Raw genomic sequence first — 21050 nt, 5'->3', positions numbered from 1 at the left:
ATATACACCTGGGTCATAGCCTAAAGGTACCTGAATCCAGCAACTTGGAAATGATTTTGGATGTCTCATGATAGGCACAGGCTTTTTCACCTTGCCTCAGTTTTCATAAGTCACCTTTTTTACACTGAAGCTTACAGAGTTTGCAGAACCTGATTTGTAATGCTCTTCTATTCACTTGGCACCAGTCTTGGACTAAATATTTTTGAGGCAAAACCCCCTTGGTTCTTGAACTACTCAGCTAACTGACAAGAAAGATAAATCAGCAGTGTTCCTTACCAGGTCAAAGATAGGCTGAGTCTCATTTTGTTTCACCCTTAAAATACTTCTTCTTTTCAGAGCAAGAAAGCTCTTTAAAATTCAAAGTAGCTATACTTTTCAGCAGTTTGTCTAGAATGAACAGCAGGATACAAGCTTCAGGAAGAAAGTTGCTTTCCCACTTATTTTAAAAGCTGGTTTTTTCTCCTCTTGAATGCTGTATTCTGCATTAAGTGAAGGATGATGATACCTTTCCTTTTACCGCAAGCAAATAAAGGTTGCCATGGCAAGCAGGCTCAAGAGGCGGAAGAAATATCAGCAAGAGCTGATGTTCATGTCCACCAGAGCTCTGAACTGAAATTTTCTTTCATCTTTTGCCATTTTCACGTGTCATCCTGCACACAACAGAAGTGCTTCATATTGACATAGACCTTCAAATGTAATTAAGAGCCTATTTTCACAGGCTCAGTTTTACCCAATACCACAATAATTACTTGGTATTTACCAAGACAATGACTGGCACTTTCACACACTTATGTTGTCTTTGCCTCATGCTCTCTTATTTGTATCATTATTGTTTCAAGAGTAAGAAAAGATCTGCAGCACAAATTACTTCATCGTAAGCAGGAACACGGAGCCCACTTTCGATTCCTGAAACTGACTGGTTTCTGATTAAAATTATGGGCAATCCAGCATTGTCAGCCTGGAAGGGCAGTATTTCCTGCTGATAACCATCAGGCATAATTGCTTGCTTTCACTGGTACAAAATAAGTACTGCTGAGACACGTGACAGAACCTTGATTTCTTGAACATAACCCCCTCCCTAGTAGTCATAATAATAAAGATCCTAACAGAGCAAGCAGATGAGTAAAGAGTTATACAGGAAATACACTGGTGTAGGTACAGCTCTGCCTAGGAGAATCATAGCAGTTGGGTTAAATTCATACTTGCCTGGGAAGATGTTGGGAAGAATTCATTGGAATATGCAGTAGGCATTTGCACCTGACATCAAAGCAGCTCCCACTTCTAGCATGTAATTCAGATGTATTTTAGAAGCCTACCTTAGAATAAAATGGATTGTGCCCTGGCCTCCAATGACCAGGGCCAGAGATTAAAGGAGCACAGAACAATTATTTAAAATTCAGTCTTTTCCATAGTAGAGATCTATTTTAGTTAGATTAATAGTTGTGACCAGAGTCTGCATTTGCAGAAAGACCATGCACTAGTGGAGCCATGGCTGGCAAACAGTATAGCTTTCTTATGCATGCAAGTTTGCCCGTTGATTATATATTCACTATCATACAGATACTCTGTTCAGATATTGTAGGCTTTCATTAAGCAACATCATTTCATTAAGTCAACAAAGTTTGGAGTTTTGTTCTGGTTTGGATACTGCAGTGTAGTCTAAAAATTGTGTTATCTACTGATAGAACCATTTAGGTTCAAATTTTAAGCAGGTCTTCATTTTATTATACTATTCCAATATTTCATTTTGTTATATAAGGGGAACTTCTTAAAATAATTTCAATTTCTTTGACAAAGACTGATAGACTTTCTACTATAATCTGTTTTTTCTACTTATAGAAGATTGTCTCCTATGTTCTTATCCATTGCTTGATCTCTGACACTTTTTTCTGAAAAAAAGGAAAGCTGTTTTGGAAACTGACTGAAGTAAACATTTGCACATGTATAAGGTGGACTTCATGGAAGCCTTTGTAACCACCTTTCATGATCCTTGTCAGGAAAGGAAGGACAGAAAGGAAGAAACTAATAATGATAATAATAATAAAATTACAATAACAATAAAAGAATTGTAATATACAAAACAAGCGATGCACAATGCCATTGCTCACCAATTGCCAACTGATGTCCAGTTAGTTCCCAAGCCACCCCCCAAGGCCAACTGCCCCCAGTTTCTATACTGGGCATGACATCACATGGTATGGAATACCCCTTTGGCCAGTTTGGGTCAGCTGCCCTGGCTGTGTCCCCTCCCAACTCCTTGTGCCCCTCCAGCCTTCTTGCTGGCTGGGCACGAGAAGCTGAAAAATCCTTGACTTGGTATAAACACTACTTAGCAACAACTGAAACCATCAGTGTGTTATCAACATTCCTCTTATACCAAACTCAAAACATAATGCTGTATCAGCTACTAGGAAGACAATTAACTATTCCAGCTGAAACCAGGACAGTCCTCTGCTCAAAATCCTCAGATATATTTCTATTTGAGAAGGCTTTTTTCTGTTTTCAGCCACAAAACATTGCTGCACATTGTTGGTAAGCATGAGCTCACTTCACTTGATCAACAAATTAAAGTTTCCATCCTACATGACTTTTCAACATTATAATTTTAATTTTAAGCCCAAATTGTGCTGTTATGTTGAACTACTAGCAATTCTTCACAGACAAGAGTGTTTCAGAATTCAGCTGCTCTGAAAACAAAATCATTACTTTTGTGGATGATCCTACTAACCTATGGACATTCTCACAGAGCATCAGTCTTTCTGAAAATCTGAAAGGAACCCATGTGGCAGAAGAAAAATATATCTTTCTTTTATTAATGTTTTGGTATGAAGGTTTTACAAAATTATAAAGCCCACAAACTCATCCTGTATTTTTTTTTATGTCCCCTCTTACCTGAATGACTCCTCCACCTTGGCCATCCTTGCCAGCTAAAAACTCTTCAGGCAAATTAATCATCTTCCCTAGCCAATCCAGCATGACAGTCTCCAGCTCTGTGCAAGCTGGACTTGCTGCCTGTGTTGAAAAATAGAACAGAGGGAATAACCTCACTAGACCATGAAGAGAAATGGGATCTACCAGAGCAAGAATAACTCTTTCTCTCTCTGTCTTTTGATTACAGAGGAAGAGACTAGCCAACTTTAACAGCTACATTAGGGACCTGAAGACCATTTTGTGCATGTTGTTTCTAATACTTACTAAAAAAATTTCAAACTGGGCCTCACATAGAATCATGACTATCAAATGTTAAAGCTAGGATTTGCATCTTGCATTTTTTTTTTCCAACATCAAGTACCAATCTCTTTTGAGAAGAGCCTATCTCATATGAATGTGGAAAATTTTCCATTCATCCAGATGATAAGAGAAGTAACAACACCAGGCAACAGTCATACTACTTAATGAATTACCAGTAAGTTAGCACTGCTAACACTAATCCTAAATGCTGGTCATTTTTCCAGGGCAAAAATTCTAAGAGGAAATAGCCTTTTATTCCTGGAATCATTCAGGGTGTCTATGTGAAAACACCTATTTAGTCAAGGAAATGTACCTATAAAAATAGTCCTGTGACTTCACTGCCATTAATCAATAATTTCATTGAAGATTGTTACTGAAATGCTTAAAATCTTGGCAAGGTGAAGTACTATTTCCACATAGTGGTACATACCCCAGTAAACTTACCCAAGAGAAGCCCACACATCCTATTCCACCACACAACATATCTGCAAGAAGAGCTGGGAAGGAAGAGGCTGCAGGGAAGTAGGCAAAAAAGTATGGACTGTGCCAGTGAGTCACCTGTATTAAGGGAAAAACAGTAATTTTTAACTAATGCAGGGAGCAGAAACAAATTGTCACAAAATCAGAAAAGATTGGGACCAGTCAACAGTTCTGGACTACCTGGCAGTAACGTAGGATCCCATTTTTTAGAAAAGCTTACCTTTTTCTTTGTCTCAATTTTTTTATGTCTTTTACTCAAATTAGAAGTAAATTAGTCCTTGCCCCCACCTCCCAACAGATCTAAAATCAGAGTTCTCCATTTGTCTGCCTAGAAGACAAGACTTGCATGGGCAGTGGCAGCACAGGTTTCTATGCAGGGCACTGTCCTTGAGCCTCTGCTTTCAGGGACTCTCCAGTATTTTGTTCTTTCGTCTCTATCATGTGACTGACTTAGCAAGAGTGTCTTCAGTGCAGCAGAGGTCCACAGAACTCTCTTGCCCACACTCTGGAGTTATTTGCTAAAATTCAGGCACTGAATCTGGCCAAACAGCTCCTCACCACAAAGTGAAACAATCCATTCCAGTATCCAATACCTTCTGTGGAAAATAAAACTATCATCTCCCACTAACAAGTTGTGATTTATGTACAATTCCACTTTATATGTACTAATATGAGAGAACAACACAGTAACTGCACAAATTGTAGTCAATTGTCTTGCAGCAGCAATATTTAGAACTATCTTATGCAACATTTAAGCAGTTTTAAGGATCTGTGAGATACTTGATAGTGCTCCACGACTCCAGTCTAATAAAATTTGAAAACAGGAAATGTACTGCCACACTGCAGTGTTCAGTGGAAATAATGTGATACAATACGTTTGGCAAAAACAACTTTCACATTCAAGATAAAATGCAAATTTTAGAAAAAAAAGTGCTTCTAGAGGATTAGATGGACTATAAGCAAAAATTCAGCAGAAAGCATATAATATCTTTCCTTGGCTGGAAGTCCAGAGGCTGCTGAGTTATTGAAGCCTAGCCTTTTCTTATGCTCTTTTGTTTTCTTTCTTTCAATACTAGAGTTCTTCTGTTACAAGTGGAGGATGGTAAGAGCATACATTCTCTCTTGCCCGAGCTCAGTGTTTCCTTACTGTTCTGTTCCATTCCACATTCCCACCTCTGATGAATTTTACCTTTCACACTCCCCTCTCTCCCAGCCTGTGATAAGGTTTCTGGTTCTGGAGCTAAATTGGGGATCACTGTACCACACTGTTCTGCATGCTGCGAATATCCCTTTATTTCCTCTTCTAACCTTCTTCACGCCAAGAACTAGCTCTTCTTTCAGGAACATGCTCCATGCTAAGGGGAAACTGTCTTAACTCTTGTGCACAATGAATCAGATATTACTTTCTCTGCTGTAGTATACCATATATAATATTTCAGATAGCCCTATCTCTTTCATATGAAAACAGCTCCTATCCACTACAATTTTCCACTGTCTAAACTAGCCCTGTATCTAGTATGTTCAAGATTTCACTTCTACTGGTCACTAGGTCCAAACCTGCTCAAATCAGGTATCCAAACACAAGCCACTGTGAACATTTTTTGCTGTATCTCATATCTGGTCAGGATCTCTTTCTTTGCTGTAACAAAGTGTCATGGTTTCAGCCCAGCCGGTAACAAAGCACCACACAGCCACTGGCTCCCGCACTCCCCCCTTGCCCCAGCAGGATGAGGAGAAAATACAAAGAAAGGCTTGTGGATCAAGATAAGGACTGGGAGGGATCGCTCCCCACTTAAGGTCATGGGCAAAAGACAAGCTCAACTTGGGGAAGAAACAAAATCAATTTAATTTACTACTAATCAAATCAAAACAGGATAATGAGAAGTAAAGCCAAATCTTAAAACACCTTCCGCCCACCCCTCCCTCGTTCCCAGGCACAACTCCACTCCCAGTGTTCTCTACCTCCTCTCACCCAGTGGCACAGGGGAACAGGGGACGGGGGCTGGGGTCAGCTCACCACCCCTTGTCTCTGCCGCTCCTTCCTCCTCAGGGGGAGGAGGACTCCTCCTCACTCATCCCCTGCTCCACCGTGGGGTTCCTCCCACAGGAGACAGTTCTCCACGAAATTCTCCAGCATGGGTCCTTCCCACGGGCTGCAGTCCTTCAGGCACAGACTGCTCCAGCACAGGCTTTCCCATGGAGTCCCAGCCATCTTGGGGGGCATCCCCCGCTCCAGCGTGGGCTCCTCCCCACTCCCCTCCATGGGCTGGGGGGCACAGCCTGCCCACCACAGGCTGTGGGGGCATCCCTTCCTCCCACATTCTTCCTCCTCCCTCACTGACCTCAGCACCTGCAGAGAGGGTCCTCTCACATCCCACTCCCCGGGGGTTCCCCTTCTTAAATCTGCTCTCCCACAGGTGTTACCACTCTCACTGATTGGGTTGGCCTGGGCCAGTGGCGGGTCTCACCTGGAGCTGGGGAAGCTTCTAGAAGCTCCTCACAGGAGCCGGCCCTGTGGCCCCTAACCCACTACCAAAACTCTACCACACAAACCCAGTACACAAAGTTTTAAAGCACTTGTGGCAAACACCTTCCTTTACAAATCAGAAAAAGATAGGATGGCACTTGGTTCTTCACAGGAAAATGATAAACAGATAAAAAAATACCCAGTAAACAGCAGTCCCTGATAGGACCCACACACACAGATGTCCACTGACGTCCATAATGAGCCAGGACTGCCACTGTTCATCTCCCCAACTCTAATCCTCTGTGATCTGTAAGACTTGTGACATTTATCTTGGGTTAATCAAGTTAAACTGCCTACTTGCTGGGAGCCATTTGTTTGATAAAACACAGCAGATTCCAGTTGCACCACTCACACAAAGAGAAAAAGCCAAAAGCCCTAGGGCAAGTGCAGCTGCGGTTCTTCCTCCTGCCTCCCCTTCCCCCTTCTCTTGAAGCAGCTGTAAAATTCATTTCTTTCACCACGTTGGAACAGACACACTTAGTCAAATATTGCAAAGAGTGTGACATAATTGATGTTTGTTTTTTCAGCCCTCTGCTGATAAACAGTGGTACACAAGTGTCTTGGGTTCAGTAATTACCACTCTAATCCTTCTCAGAGACATTTTATTTCCCAGATTTCTTCTAAGGATGTCTTTCTTTCTGTGGCTTGCTTAGTCTAAGAGTCTTCCTTTACCACACACTAAGGATACGTACTTCAGCTGAAAGTTCGTAGATTAATAGATCCAATCTTCAGTACTGCTCTTTGCAGTTATAACTAAACTTGATCATTTTTGGCTCTAAAAAAAGGGGAGATATATTTCAAGAGAACAAAGCAAGTCTGAGAGAGAAAGGTGACTCCCACTGATATTTTTATATGCAGATCCTTTCCACCTTGGCTTCCTGCTGTGGAGATCAAAGTTCAGCAGTGGTTCCCCTCAGTCCTTGTGTTACATATTAGGAACTTAGCACCATTATGGTCATTATCATATAGGGGACTGCCCTTTGAAGGTCTACATCCAATTTCACAAGAAATCTCCATAAAGTTTTACCACTCACGAATGCTTGTTCTCCTATAGGGTAAAGACAGCGATAGATACTGCATTATTGCTTTACACAATTAATTGATCCTTGCTCCTCTGAAGGAACACCATTTTTACATTTTCAATCATCCAGTAAGTACCAAATATCTGAATGCAACTAACACAGTAAAGATGTCAACATGAAGGAAGCAAGAATCACTTATGGGCCACTGATAGCTTATGGGCAAAACAAGGTTTTACGACCTCTGTCATATTACTTATTCTCTCTGAAAAAGCCCAGTTCCTCATTTATAAAACAGAGATAAGACATTCCAGGGTGAAACACTGGAAAAGCACTATAGCTGAAAAACACTAGATGTACTTATGAATGTTATTCTTGTCAGGAAAAAGATGGGAAGATTAAGGGAAAATATAATGGGGGCAGATTGTCCCTATAGCCAATTTCGAAAGCCCCTAAAATGAATTACTAATAATTTTAAAGGCCTCTAAACCAAATGTGACCAAGTCTTCCTATGCTAAGCTCTTACTATACTCCCTGCCTCCACATGTTTGTACAGCACCATCATTTTCACACTTCAGTTTCTGTGAGCACAGCTAACAGAGGCAGCCAACAGTTGCAGCAGTTTGTGCAGCACTGTGCACAGAAGAGGTCCAGAAACCCTGCTAAGGTTAGCGTACGTGGGCTCTGCGGTGGTGGTGTTGCTCCACAGGGCACAGTCCCCAGCAGCAACTGGAACAACTACCCCTGGCACATCACAGGTCTCAATCCAGACTAAGCTCCCTAGGAAGTACGCAGCTCTGCAGGCCTGGGATTGCAGGGATGATGGGGCCTCTTGCCAAGGTCGGGGCAGTGGGAGATGGTCTTCTAGCCTGCAGGAGGTATACACTGGTGGAGGGTCTGTATTTTACACAGCATGAGGAGGTCAGCAGATTGTGCAGTATCAGAGATGACAAAAAAGAGATTGAGTGGATCTTCCTTGAGACATAACACAAGGCATCTCAGATACAAGAGCCTGAACCCCAAAACGTACCAAAGGAGGGGCATTCAGAGTCTCTGCTTATTGGCTTGGAAAATGGAGTTCCACGATGGTGATGGGTAGAAGCTTGCAACTGCTGGCACCAGGAGGAAGGCTTCTGCTCCACCTGCAGATCTGCAACTACAGAATAGGTTCAGTGCCCTAGCTGCAGAGGGGCTGGGAGCCCTGCTGTGTCTAGTGAAGCACCCAAACAATCTGAGTGTTGACCCTGGTGTTGACAACAGGGATTTCGGTTTTAAGACCAGTGGGACCCTCTTTGAAGATCAACTCCTAGGAAGGACCCACCTGAACAACTGGGGCAAAAATAGCTTTGCAGACAGGCTGGCTAACCTGGTAAGGAGAGCTTTACACTGGGAATGATGCAGGGAAGGAGATGAAAATCCACAATCAAGAGAGGAAGGTGGACTGAGGTGGCAAGCGAGGGGTGAAGTGTAATGTAGACAAGAGAGATCTTGAAAACAAGATAGGACTAAAGCAGACCTGCCCCAAGTGTATGCACATAAATAAGGAAGTGCTGAGAGGACAGCATTATGGGGGGAAGCTCTCCTATCTTTTCTGGGAAATCAGCACAAGTGGGTGCCTCTCTGAGGCATCTGTATGCTATGGCATGACACACGGGGAACAAACAGGAGGAATTAGAAGGCTGTGTGCAGTTACAGGGCTGTGATCTCACTGGGATCACAGAGATGTGGTGGGATAGCTCATATGACTGAAGTGCTGCAGTAGATGAGGACGGGCTCTTTAGGAAGGACAGCCCAGGAAAGTGAGGCAGGGCAGTGATCCTTTATGCAAGGGAACAGCAGGAATGCTCCTAGGCACTGCCTAGGAATGGACAATAAGCCAGTCAAGAGCTTGTGGGTCAGGACTGGTGGAGATTCCAAGATGGGCAACATTTGGGTGGGTGTCTGCTACAGACCACCTGATCGGGAAGAAGTACATGAGTACAGCATTCAAACAGCTGGAAGAAACCTCATGTTCGCAGCTCATAGTCCTCACAGGGGACTCCAGCCAAGCTGATATCTGCTAGACAGACAACACAGCAGGGCACAACCAGTTCAGGAGGTTTCTGGAGTTCATTGATGATCGTTTCCTAACACAGGGAACTGTGGAGGAACTGATGAGGAGAGACACGCTGTGGGAACTGGTCATGGATGTAAAAGTCAGGGGCAGCCTTGACTGCAGTGACCATGAGATGGTGGAGTTCAGAATCATGAGAGCAGGAAGAAAGGTACAAAGCAGATCATAACCCTGGGCTTCAGGAGAACAGACTTTGGCCTGTTATGAGACCTGCTTGGAAGAATCCCATGGGAAACAGACATGGAAAGAAGAGTGGTCCAGGAAAGCTGGTTGATTTTCAAGGAACACCTCCTCCAAGTTCACAAATGATCCACCCCACATGCAGGAAGTGCAGCAAGAGCGGCAGGAGGCCTTCACAGATGAACAATTAGCTCCTGACAATGCTCAAATGTAAGAGGGAAGCATATAAGAAAAGCAAGGAGGGTCAGGTGTCCCAGGAGAGGAGGGCTATAAAGACACTGTCTGAGTATGTAGGGACAGGGTTAGGAAAGTCAAAGCCATCTAGAGTTGAATCTGGTGAGGGATGTGAAGGGCAACAAGAAAGGCTTCTGCAGGTTCATCAGCATTAAAAGGAAAGTAAGGAAAATGTAGGTCTGCTGCTGAATGGGGTTGGGGACTTGGTGACAAAGGACAGGGAAAAGGCTGAGGTGCTCAATGCCTTTTTCACCTCAGTCTTTACTGGCAAATTTGCCTTCAGGAATCCCAGGCTCCTGAGACTCATGGGAAAAGCCTTGACCAAGGAAGACCTCACCTGGAGGAGGATTAGGTTAGGAAACATTTAAATAAGCTGGACATACTTGAGTCCATGGAGCCTAATGGGGTGCATTCACAACTGCTGCACGAGCTAGACGATGTCATTGAGACCACTCTCAAATATCTTCGAAAGGTTATGGCAACTGGGGAATGTTCTTGAGGACTGGAAAATGTCACTTCTACCTTCAAGAAGGGCTAGAAGGAGGATCTGGGAAACTACAGGCCTCACCTCAATCCCAGAGAAGATGACAGAACCTTGAAGCTATTTCCAAACATATTAAGGACAAGAAGGTGATTGGGACTAGGCAGCAAAGATTTATGAAGGGGAAATCATGCCTAAGCAACCTGACAGCATTTTACAAGATGACTGGCTTGGTGGACAAGGGGAGAGCACAGGATATTGTTAAGACTTTCAATACTGTCTCCCATAACATGTTTACTAGATAAGTGGACAGTGAAATGGAGTGAAAACTGGCTAACTGCCAGACTCATAGGGTTGTGATCAGTGGCATGAAGTCCATCTGGAGGCTAGTGGTGTACCCCAGGAAACAATACTGTGGCCAGTACTGTTTAACATCTTCATTAATGACCTGGATGATGGGACATAGCGCACCCTCAGCAGTTTTGCCGATGATATAAAACTGGGAGGAGTGTTTGATACACTGTATGGTCATGCTGCAATTCAAAGGGACCTCAACATGCTGCAGAAATGAGCCAACAGGAATCTCATGAAGTTCAGCAGAGAAATGCAAAATCCTGTACCTGAGGAGGAATAACCCCCTGCACCAGTACAGGGCAGGGATTGACTGGCTGGAAAGCAGCTCTGCAGAAATGGACCTGGGGGTCCTGGTGGACAAGCTGAACATAAGCCAGCAATGTGCCCTTGCAGCAAACAAGGCCAACAGCATCCTGGGCCATGTTAGGAAAACTGTTGCCAGCAGGTCAAAAGAGGTGACCCTTCCCTTCTACTCAGCACTGGTGAGGCCACACCTGGAATGCTGCTGTGTCCAGTTCTGGGTTCTCCAGTACTAGAAGGACTTGGACATACTGGGGTGATGCCAGTGAAGGGCCACTGAGATGATTAATTGGAGCATCTGTCATATGACGAGAGGCTGAGAGAGCTGGGATTGTTCAGCCTGCAGAAAGCTCAGGGGGTACCTTGTTGATGTGTATAAATACCTCATGGGAGGATGTAAAGAAGATGAAGCCAGGTTCTTCTCAGTGGTATTCAGTGACAAGACAAGAAGAAATGTATACAAATTGAAATACAGAAAATTCCACTTAAACATAAGAAAAAGCTTTTTTACTGTGAGGATGGTCAAACTTTGGAACCGGACAACAGAGAGATTGTGAAGACTTCATCCTTGGAGATATTCAACACCCAATTGGACATGGGTCCTGAGCAACTTGCTCTAACTGACTCTGCTTTGAGCAATGGGGGTGGACTAAATGATCTCCACAGGTGCCATCCAACCTCTACTATACTATGACTTTGTGATTCTGTGCTCATGTGAGTCTTCAGTATTTAGTGTAAACAACACAGGCAGAATCAGAGTTACTGTAAGAACTGGGATTTATGTACTTGTGCTCTGTGTGTCACAAACACTAACACTTCACACGAGAGGAAAGTTTTGGATAGAATATTTCTTCTTCAGAATATATCACTGTAAAAGTAAGTTTATTTGCAGGGCATGTAAATATCAAGAAAAAATTGATTTAGTTAAAGAGGGAACAGGAGATGTTGATGACATAATTGGAATTCAATGTCTCACTTTCTATTCTCAAATGACTCATCTCTTATTTTTCAATTTGATATTTTATTGAATGTTCTCAAGTGTTCAAAGCAAAGTGTTTTCTGTTCTACTTCACAGACAAAAAAATTTGGTTAGTATTTTCCTCCAATGAAAAAGAAAAGACTATCATATCTATGAGCAGCAATGAAAATATTTGCATGTGTTGGACATAATTCTCTTATCTAATCTGCACTGATTTAATTCTGTTGGATTTAAGACTTCATCCACAAGTCTTTGAGAAGAGTGGAGAGATTTCCATTGACTTCAGTGGAGCTTTTGCCTGTGAAATGACAGCAGGGTTGGCTCCAAGGGAAACAAGATAAAGTCATATTAAATATAAAATATTTACATTGGTCAATGAAGAGGAATTGGTATTATAGTACACTGACTAAACACATTTGCAGAGCAGTGGTTCCATGTCCAGTCACATAGCAATCATATCACCTACCTACATCCAGAGAAGCAACCCAAAATGGTTATTGCAGAGATCCAAAGGAGAGATTCCTCATTAACATTTACTAATAAACCAGTCCTCTTCAAGCTACTTAGAGGCCTTAGGAGACAAGAATATATTTAAAAGAAAAAAGGTATACCATGAGTGGAAAAACAAGAAATATTCAGAACTGGACAAATGCCAGACACTTTGTTCTGCATTGTCTGTCCAACACTGATCTATCCAAGGACTAATATTTAGGTAGTGGCCATCTGCCTTAAAAGGTACTAGAAGAAGTTGACATTTAGGAGAGTAAGTCAACAGCAGAAGTATTGGGAAGAATCCTTTCTAGCCAACTCTGTAATAAAAAGAAGTCTCCTAAGAGAATTTTAACATTTAAAGACCAGCTTGAAGGAACACTTCAGGCACAGCAGACTAATAAAAATCCCATTTTATAAAATATTTACTGTGCTTTGCAAGTAGCAAAAATATCACATGAAAATGAAAGTTATGAAGCTTTGCCTTAACCAGTTCAAGAGAGGAAAAGGGATTATTTCCAAAAGCAAGCCTCGCATGAAGCAAAAGAATGATTTGATTATTTCCAGCAAGAACAGAAAACATTAGTTGTGTAAAGTGTTAGATCATATTTAACTATGGATATAAAGCAGATTCTTGCCTTCTAAAAGCTAATCAGTGTGAGTACTTATGTTTGTAAGGTCTAGCTGCACAGCCTTGAAGTCACACTTTCCTTAAAGTCTTTGAAAACCTAAATGTGGTATTGAACATTACACTACAGATCCATTTTTCTTACCCCTGGCATAATGATCTTCTCAATGTCTTTAAAGACATCCTCAAAGCTCTCAGGATCCTGGGGTGCGCAGTCTGGAATGAGGGGTCTTAGATATCCTGGTTCCACATCTGGGAAGACCTGTCTTTTATCTATCTTCTCCAGGTAATCTGCAATATAGTCCACCATCTCCTTCCCTCTCTTGCGGAACTCTGCAGCATCCATGGGTATCAGAGTTTAGGACTTATTATCAGAAAAACCCTAAAGAAAAGAAAAGAAAAGAAAAAAAAAAAAGAACAGTCACTTTTGAAGGAAAATTTTACTAGTTTTAACCTGTTATTCAGATGATTTATAGGATCACTTATATGGCCTTTTTGAAAAGACCATATGCTCTTTTACTTTGCATATTAGGCCAATATCCATACAGTGTTGCATTCTGCCCCACTCTGGTATTAGCTGGACATTGTATAGAAGTAAATCACACTCTTAAATCTTTGATGCCTAGATCATGATGTAGATTAGCTTAATACAGATAGGCTGTATCTTTAGCACCGAAGAGCAAGAGAGGTATGTCAATGATGATTCAGAAATCACAGATTTAATCTGTACTGCTGCTGATTGACACAAGGATGTGGCACTGTTATGTGGCACATAATCAACTGCCTCCTGCCTTATAAAGAAGAGATCTAAGAAAACAGCATGCTGTGTGTCTCTATTAAAATCTATAATAACAAGCTACAATAATCATAGTTATCACAGTGATCCACTGTGCTGCCCTGTCATTTTATCTACTTCTTGCCTCCTGTCTTGCCTCAAAATTTAGCTTCTTTACTCTTTCACTGTAAATGCACACGCTGTACCATTAACAAAACCTTATTTCTTACCGAGGTTTTAATTAGAATTCACTTAGAGTTGACGTGTACTGTATTTTGCAGGAAGATGTGAGGAAACTCTGTCTGGGGCTGTCCCTATTTCCAAGATGCTGGGCTGGAGCTCTAGGTGTGCTTTGAGCTAGGCAGAGACTGTGTGAGCACACCCAAGGCGACACATGGCTCAGATGAGGTGAGCTGAAGTTTGCCTGCAAAGTGCTGTGCAAACATAAATTCATATTGCTAGGATGCCTGCTCCTGCTATCCCGGCCCACCCAACTTTTTTTACTGTATGTGGCTGTGCATTCTGAGTGCTCAGTGAATACAAAGTTGAGACCACAGTGCCTAAAAAGCATCCAAGAGTCTTTATACACTCAGGTTGAGCGTGTGAAACTGTTCCTTGGGATCTAGTAAGAAAACTGGCAAGTGAAACAAAGATAGTCAGTGCTGGTGTAAAGAATCACTATGCTTAGCTCACATACCATCAGATCTTCACTTTATAAGGAAATAATTATATTAAGCACAATGTGAATATTATGTAAGAGACAATTTCTTAGATATCAGTTATTTGTGCTAAGGATTTGTAACTGAGGACATCATTTTGAGAAAAGAGAGATCCTTCTGGGCTTTATTATATTTGAATTAGTACTGTCACATGACAAAAGAAAGACATCATTGATAAACACCCTCCTAGAGACATCTCTGCTGCTACAAATAGAGGATCTGGGATTTGTATGGAGCAGCTGCTGCTGCTATTTAAGAAGGCAGGGTGCTGCTGGAGGTCATGAACCACTTCGGAAAGCAAGGATCTGCACAGTAGGGACTTCTAGCCCCCCACAGAATAGCTGTTCTTCTTGTTATTTTGTTAGAGTAATATTACCCTCTTTAACCATCATGTAAGTGTTTACTTGGCTCCCTCTACGCCTTTCTGAAAGGGGAATTAGGACCTTTCTCAGATCTTGCTACTAAGTTGCCGGAAACACATTACCAGTAGTCATTATGGTCCTCAGAGGATTCTGGTGGGCAGCTTTGTGTGTCATCTCCGCTTTGAAACACTGTGTTTAAGCAAGCAGTTTTGTTTCTACTTCTTTACAATCAGGATGTTTCCATTTCTTCAATATCCCCTAAATCTTATGTGCTTTTTCATTTAACATATCTTTGATTGTAGTTCAAAATTTTAATAAAACTTCTAAACAAGTCAGCATGAACAGCAGCAATCAATATGTATCTCTGTGGCAGCAATATAATTACACCCCAAGGCTCAGTTCTTTGGTTTAGATATTTTTGCCAGAAGAAATCTAAATATTGTACTGTTTCACTTCTTTTTTAAAGTATCTGTAACTTAACCCTTAACTTATGCTACCATTATTTCTTTCATGCTACTTCATTCATCAGTTCATTGCTATAGCATGCTCTGAAGAACTTGCACGTGGTAATCTGTTATTTTTTTTCCCCCTCTGGTTTCAGAGATGAAAGCTGTGAAAATAAGTATTTAACCCATGACTGCCAAATTAGTGGGAGTTGCATGAGACTGAACTGACTCAGTACTTGAGGATTTGGTGTTTCTAGCACTACTGTTGCTCACCACTGAGTTACAGTTATCCCTACTGACTTTTACACATGGATCAGTTCAGCTGAACTGAACATTGAGTAGCTGTGGGTCCAATGGACCGTCAGTACAATGTCAGAATAGTATCACTATACTACTCCAGCTTTATTTTGTATCAATGAAATATAGGGCATCATTTAACATGGAAGACTCTGTGGATAGCTTGGTCTTTTCTCAAAATATAAATCAAATGGCATAAATTAAATAGCATTGTGTGTAAGCTCGAAACAACTCACAAACACACAGACAAAAATAGGTTTACTTTATCATATTACCACAACATAGATACTACGTTATGTATAGCTTGTGACCATTTTTCTACCACCTAGATTTTTTTGAATGTGAAATTTCTTTCTATTCCAAGTAATATTTGCATCATCTTGTTCCTATATAGTATAGTGATATAATTTATTGTCATTTTATTATTAGCAGTTCAGACCAAGTTCTTTTTGGATATCAGGATAAGCAAATAAAATTTAGATCTAAGCGTCAGATACACATTCTATGGTTTCAGCCTATGACCATGGAACTGAAATTTGTCAACTCAGTTTGACAAAATACACATTTTAGATAATCACTGAGATCTTATTTGTTATTTGCCAACTATAGTTCTTCCCAAGAACTGGAGGGTTCACTGGCTCATCCTAACGTTGTTTTGGCTGCAATACTTCTGTCATAAATCACTGTTGCAATAGCATTCTCAAAATTCAGGATAAAGAATTACATTACAGGGGAAACCCACTGTTTTGCATGGGAGAAGTAATTGAACCAGGAAGCTTAAGCATAAAGAATGGGAGGATGAACCATCCATCTCAAATCTGTCATAGTTGCTGCAGTGTTATAAATTGATACAGACTAGTATCTAGCTGACCTCAAATGAACTTTCAATTCAGTTTGATCCAGTGAAATACATCAATCTGCTTCAATCTGAAGCAAAGTATTTCATTCTTCTTTCCCCCAAAGACAATGCTGAGAAATTAAAATCTATCTAAACACCTATCTATTTTAATGTATCCATGCATCTTCTTTCCTAGAAGTCCCTGCCTGAAAATTCCTTACCTACTGTAATACACATATCTCACCAGGAACCGTGAAGGCATACCCCTTGCAAGAACACAGCGGTCATTTAAATTTTCCTTTTCACCTCCTATTTTATATTTGTTCTTCTGTGAGTGACAAGACCCACTTACACTCTCATCCCTATTTTTATTCTTTTCCTCCACTGTTCATTATAGATCTCACTTCATCTGCTTGAAAGTATTACTTGCTATGGAAGCCACATCCAGTAGACTGAATATCTGACAATTGTAATGCTTACCAGTTAGTACTATAAAAATGCAAATTACTTCACCTCTACCAGTACAGAATATTTCTCTCTTCTACCTCTAACATGCATATACAACACATGTACAATGCAACAACAGAATGCATAGAGAGCAAGCTTCCCTCTATGCCGGTGTATTTTAAAAATCTAGAATGTGATTTTTCTAAGAAGCAAAATACCTCAGTCAGCTCAGTGCTTAGGGTTTAAAATGAAAACACTATTTGAGAGCATCCATATTTTTTGAAGGGCTGAGCGTTACAATCTGTGTGTACTCGAAATATCTACTTAAGTCAAAGGGACTTATACTGCAAAATAATGCAGGCCACTTTTCTGAAACTAAATGGAAATTTCAGGGAAACTGAGCCTCTCTCTAGAGTATTTAATAGCAGTCTGTTTTCTTGAAGGCCTGTAAGAGTGATAAAGGCTCCATGCTCGCAGGGATCCCACACCTCCCAGGATGAATTTCAGCATATTCAACATCTGCCAGCTGAGGAGATCACAACTTCTCGGGAGGCACCCTGCCTAATTATCAACCTCTACCACTTTGTAAGCACAGTCTGTATTCAAATGCATCAACAGCCTCACTGTATGATCGATGAAATACAATTTTACCAACATATATTATGTCTGAGTACTTTTGTTCCCAGCAAGAATCAATGGATATAGTCACCACTGCATACTTCTTCAGATCAAGTCCTACTTTACTGGAGAAGGTTGAGTTTTGCTCTTAACTTCGGGTAGAAACAAGAACAATCATGTTAAACCTTAAATGTTATCAATGTATCTTTTTTTATCAATACATAAACTCTTTGCTCTTTAATTTTGCTGGAATTTGTCACAGGACAACTACACTACACAATCTAAAGTTGACATATCCTTTGCTGCTTTGTTTAAACTACTCTTTCTACCTCAGCGCACTGAAATTAGAACATGACAACATTTCATTTTAGTGAAGTTACCAAAAATTGTTGTTGGTCTTTAGATCGTATATTCAGTATAATGTTCATTTGCAAACTGTTTTCTACTTTATTTCAAACTGAACCATACAAATGAGCAGTTTATGCACAATTAAATATTAAATACATAAATACATTTATAGGTATAATATTGTGCTATGTAGACAACATTCAGCTTATTCATTATTTCTGTTAAAAAGTATTGTCTATAATTTTAGAATCTGCTTTTTATATTAACTAAATAAAAATGCAAAAGATCTCTAAATACTACTAGGAAATTTGTTATGAGGAAGAAAAAGAGAACAAAGAGGAAAAGGGGAAAAAGAGAACAAATGAGGAGAGATGTATATTCAACGTATTATAATTTTATGAGTGCCCGTTCTCCAGTTCATCAAAGTAAAATAAACAATGGCTAACATAATAAAATCTTTTAGCAGCTCCTATTACTAAATACAGAAAGGAAGAATGCATAGACCCATTAATAGCACCTTAAACTGATAGCTGCATTGTCTCAAAAAAAGTAATAACTGTGTATATTTCCAATAAATGAGACAAGTGCACTTTCCATTCTGCCAACTGATTGTTGCAGAATATATTGCAATTTAAAGGCTTGTGGTGCTACAGTGACATCGCTGAAGCCATGAGGACTTTCTGTGCTACTGAACCCAACTGAAGGTTTTTGCAGCTGTTGCTACTGTTAAGCTCAACTTCTACTATTAGCAATAGAAGTATTGCCTAAATAAGGACTGCAGGATGAATTTTATATGAGCATGAGTAAAAAGAAGCTGGATCTACTCTGCATTTCTACCTTTGCACAAGCCAAGAATTAGGTATATATGTCACAGGCTCTACATTTCATTTAAAAATTTCATTTTCCAGTTAGAAGTTGCTGGTTTTATTCATTGCTGTCACTGGCACAGTCTGCAACTTAGTAATCCTCCCTTCCGAGGTCTTATTACAGTGATGGGAAAGTGTTATTTCTAAGGAAAACCCCACCCAAAAAAGTCACGCATTGAATTTATCTTGAAAATTTTATTGTTAAAAATATTTGGCAGAGAATTTCTCAAGGTCTTCTTGGTTGGTCAGAACTGTTGCACTTGGAAAGACAAGATATAAAGTTTTGGATACATGGGAGTTGGCATAAATGCACTTAAACAGATATAGCTGACATACATCATATGTAAAAACAAGCAAACACAAAATTAGAGGTGCCCAGTACATGGTGCAAACTTAGGTTAAAAAGAAATGCTTTTTGAGTATCATGGATTATCCCTAAAATAACACAGGCTGGCTGTTTATTAGCCAAGCTCCCACTCTAAGTAACCACTTCTTGCATCAATCCAAACGGACCTGCTTGAATTCAATAACGACAAAGCATGAAGGACAAAGAATGTTACTTACAGCGAGTTGGTAAGGTTTTTCCTTCTCCTCTGTCTTTCTCACTGTCTTTCCTTCCTCCTCTGTGACAGCTATAAAGCGCAGAGGATGCAGTTGCCGGCGTCCATAGGCAGCGTATCCACGTCCCCGCAGCCTATCACAGCTGAGCGCTTTGCATTCAACATGCAGCAGCAGCATCTCCCCCTCCTCCCACACCTCCTCCAAAATATACTTAGCAAAAAAGCTACCCGAAAGGCAGATGGAGCTGACTGAGAAACGGCCATTGCCGACGTTAACTGCGAAGCGGTGTGTGTTTCCTTCCATGAAGTCCATTAACGAGTCTGACAGCGAGTGTCTGATCACACGCTCCTGGTCTGTGTTACAACACACACTTCAGGACATTTCTGCTGTGGCTGCTCCTGTAGAAGCAAGTGCTTTGAACCGCTTCTGTGAAACATTATTTGCAGGAGAGAAACACAGGTACGGTTGAAATACCACTCAAGTGACTGCAAGCTCTGAACAGGTAAACATGTGGGATTAACATCCTCGGATATGCTGTATCTAACTTTTTCCAGTTTCTCTCTTTCATCATACACATGCCTAAAAGCAGTAGTAAATGTTCAAGATTTGTTCCCCTATTCTAAAACAGAAGTTTTACAGGGAGTTGTCTTTCCTAGATGAATCCAGGTAACTGCCTGGCATTTTTATTTAGTTTGAGTTTGTTTTAAAAAATACTACCAGCATTTCATAGTCCTGAACAGCTTATAGTCAGGTAGTGTGGCAGGAGATCTGGGACAGCCACTGCTCCCAGACTGGTCTCTAGTGCACTGCAGTATTACAGCCAACCTTTTTGTGAAGGAGGAAAAAGTTCTGGCTGTCATGTATTTCAAAACTATCATGGCTGTGTTTGCTGTTATAATAAGGCCAATTATAACTCTACAATTCTGAAAGAGCCAATTCAAAATAAAAACAGGATCTAAAATCCACAGGTCAGCCTGAGGCTCTCATTGCGCTTGTGCTTGATGTTACTCTCTGACCTGACTTGCATTTTCAGTTCTTGGGTTGTGCCTGCTGTAATGTCTGTAATGTAACATCTATAATCTTGAAAGCATCAAGAAACCCAGAGTCAGTTGCAGCTGGCTCTCAGTTGTTTTCCACTGCAAATCAACTCCTGAGTGCGCAGGGTTACAGCCTGGACAAATTGGGACCCCATAAGAAATAAAATGGTTTGGAGATTTTTCCTATTTTTTTTCTTCCTCCCTGAATTCGACTGAAAAGGCTGAAAATTCAAAATACGTTGTAAGGGTATAAGAGATGCAGAAACTGAAGATGTCTCTAGTAAATGTAAAGATAACTCGAATCTAACGTTAATGTTTCATCCAAATGGCTTGCAAAAGGTAAATAACTTTCAAAGGAAATTAAAAATGGAAACTACAATTAAGATCTGAGTATTAAAATGCTGGTTTAATCAATCAGAGTATTGAAATACCACCTCAAAGTCATCTGATGTGTTTTTACTTCCCTGCTGTACCTGTAAGTTATCTTAAAAGTTGCTGTGACCAGGCAATAATTGCATTTTCTATTGAAATGGTATTTTTTTTATTTTTCAGGAAGAAAAAGGAAATAAAGTGTGAGAGGTACAACAGGCAAGGTGGAAAAAGGGAATTAAATGCCCTTCTAAAAAGCATACCCCATGTCTCTCTCTGAGTCTAATAATTCTTCTGGCTCGTACTACTTTTCATAATTCTCCTCATCAACCATGGGCAATACACAAATCTT

At 40.7% G+C, this 21050-nt stretch overlaps 1 protein-coding gene across 1 annotated transcript in view; it reads right to left on the bottom strand.

Moving 5' to 3' along the window:
- DDC (dopa decarboxylase (aromatic L-amino acid decarboxylase)) overlaps positions 1-19327 on the bottom strand; it is a 60243-nt gene extending 40916 nt beyond the window's left edge. Inside the window, exons 1-4 of the mRNA XM_010573947.1 lie at positions 19296-19327; positions 13161-13397; positions 3676-3789; positions 2893-3012 (exon numbers count right to left, since the gene is read on the bottom strand). Coding sequence (XP_010572249.1) covers positions 2893-3012; positions 3676-3789; positions 13161-13361 — 435 coding nt within the window. The 5' untranslated portion in view covers positions 13362-13397; positions 19296-19327. The remainder of the gene's footprint in view (positions 1-2892; positions 3013-3675; positions 3790-13160; positions 13398-19295) is intronic.
- Between the last annotated feature and the right edge of the window lie 1723 nt (positions 19328-21050).

This window comes from Haliaeetus leucocephalus, unplaced genomic scaffold (genome assembly GCF_000737465.1).
Source record: "Haliaeetus leucocephalus isolate CR32 unplaced genomic scaffold, Haliaeetus_leucocephalus-4.0 Scaffold3, whole genome shotgun sequence".
NCBI classification, from domain to species: domain Eukaryota; kingdom Metazoa; phylum Chordata; class Aves; order Accipitriformes; family Accipitridae; genus Haliaeetus; species Haliaeetus leucocephalus.
Note: the sequence above shows the minus strand (reverse complement) of the source record. Positions and strands in the feature narration are given on the sequence as shown.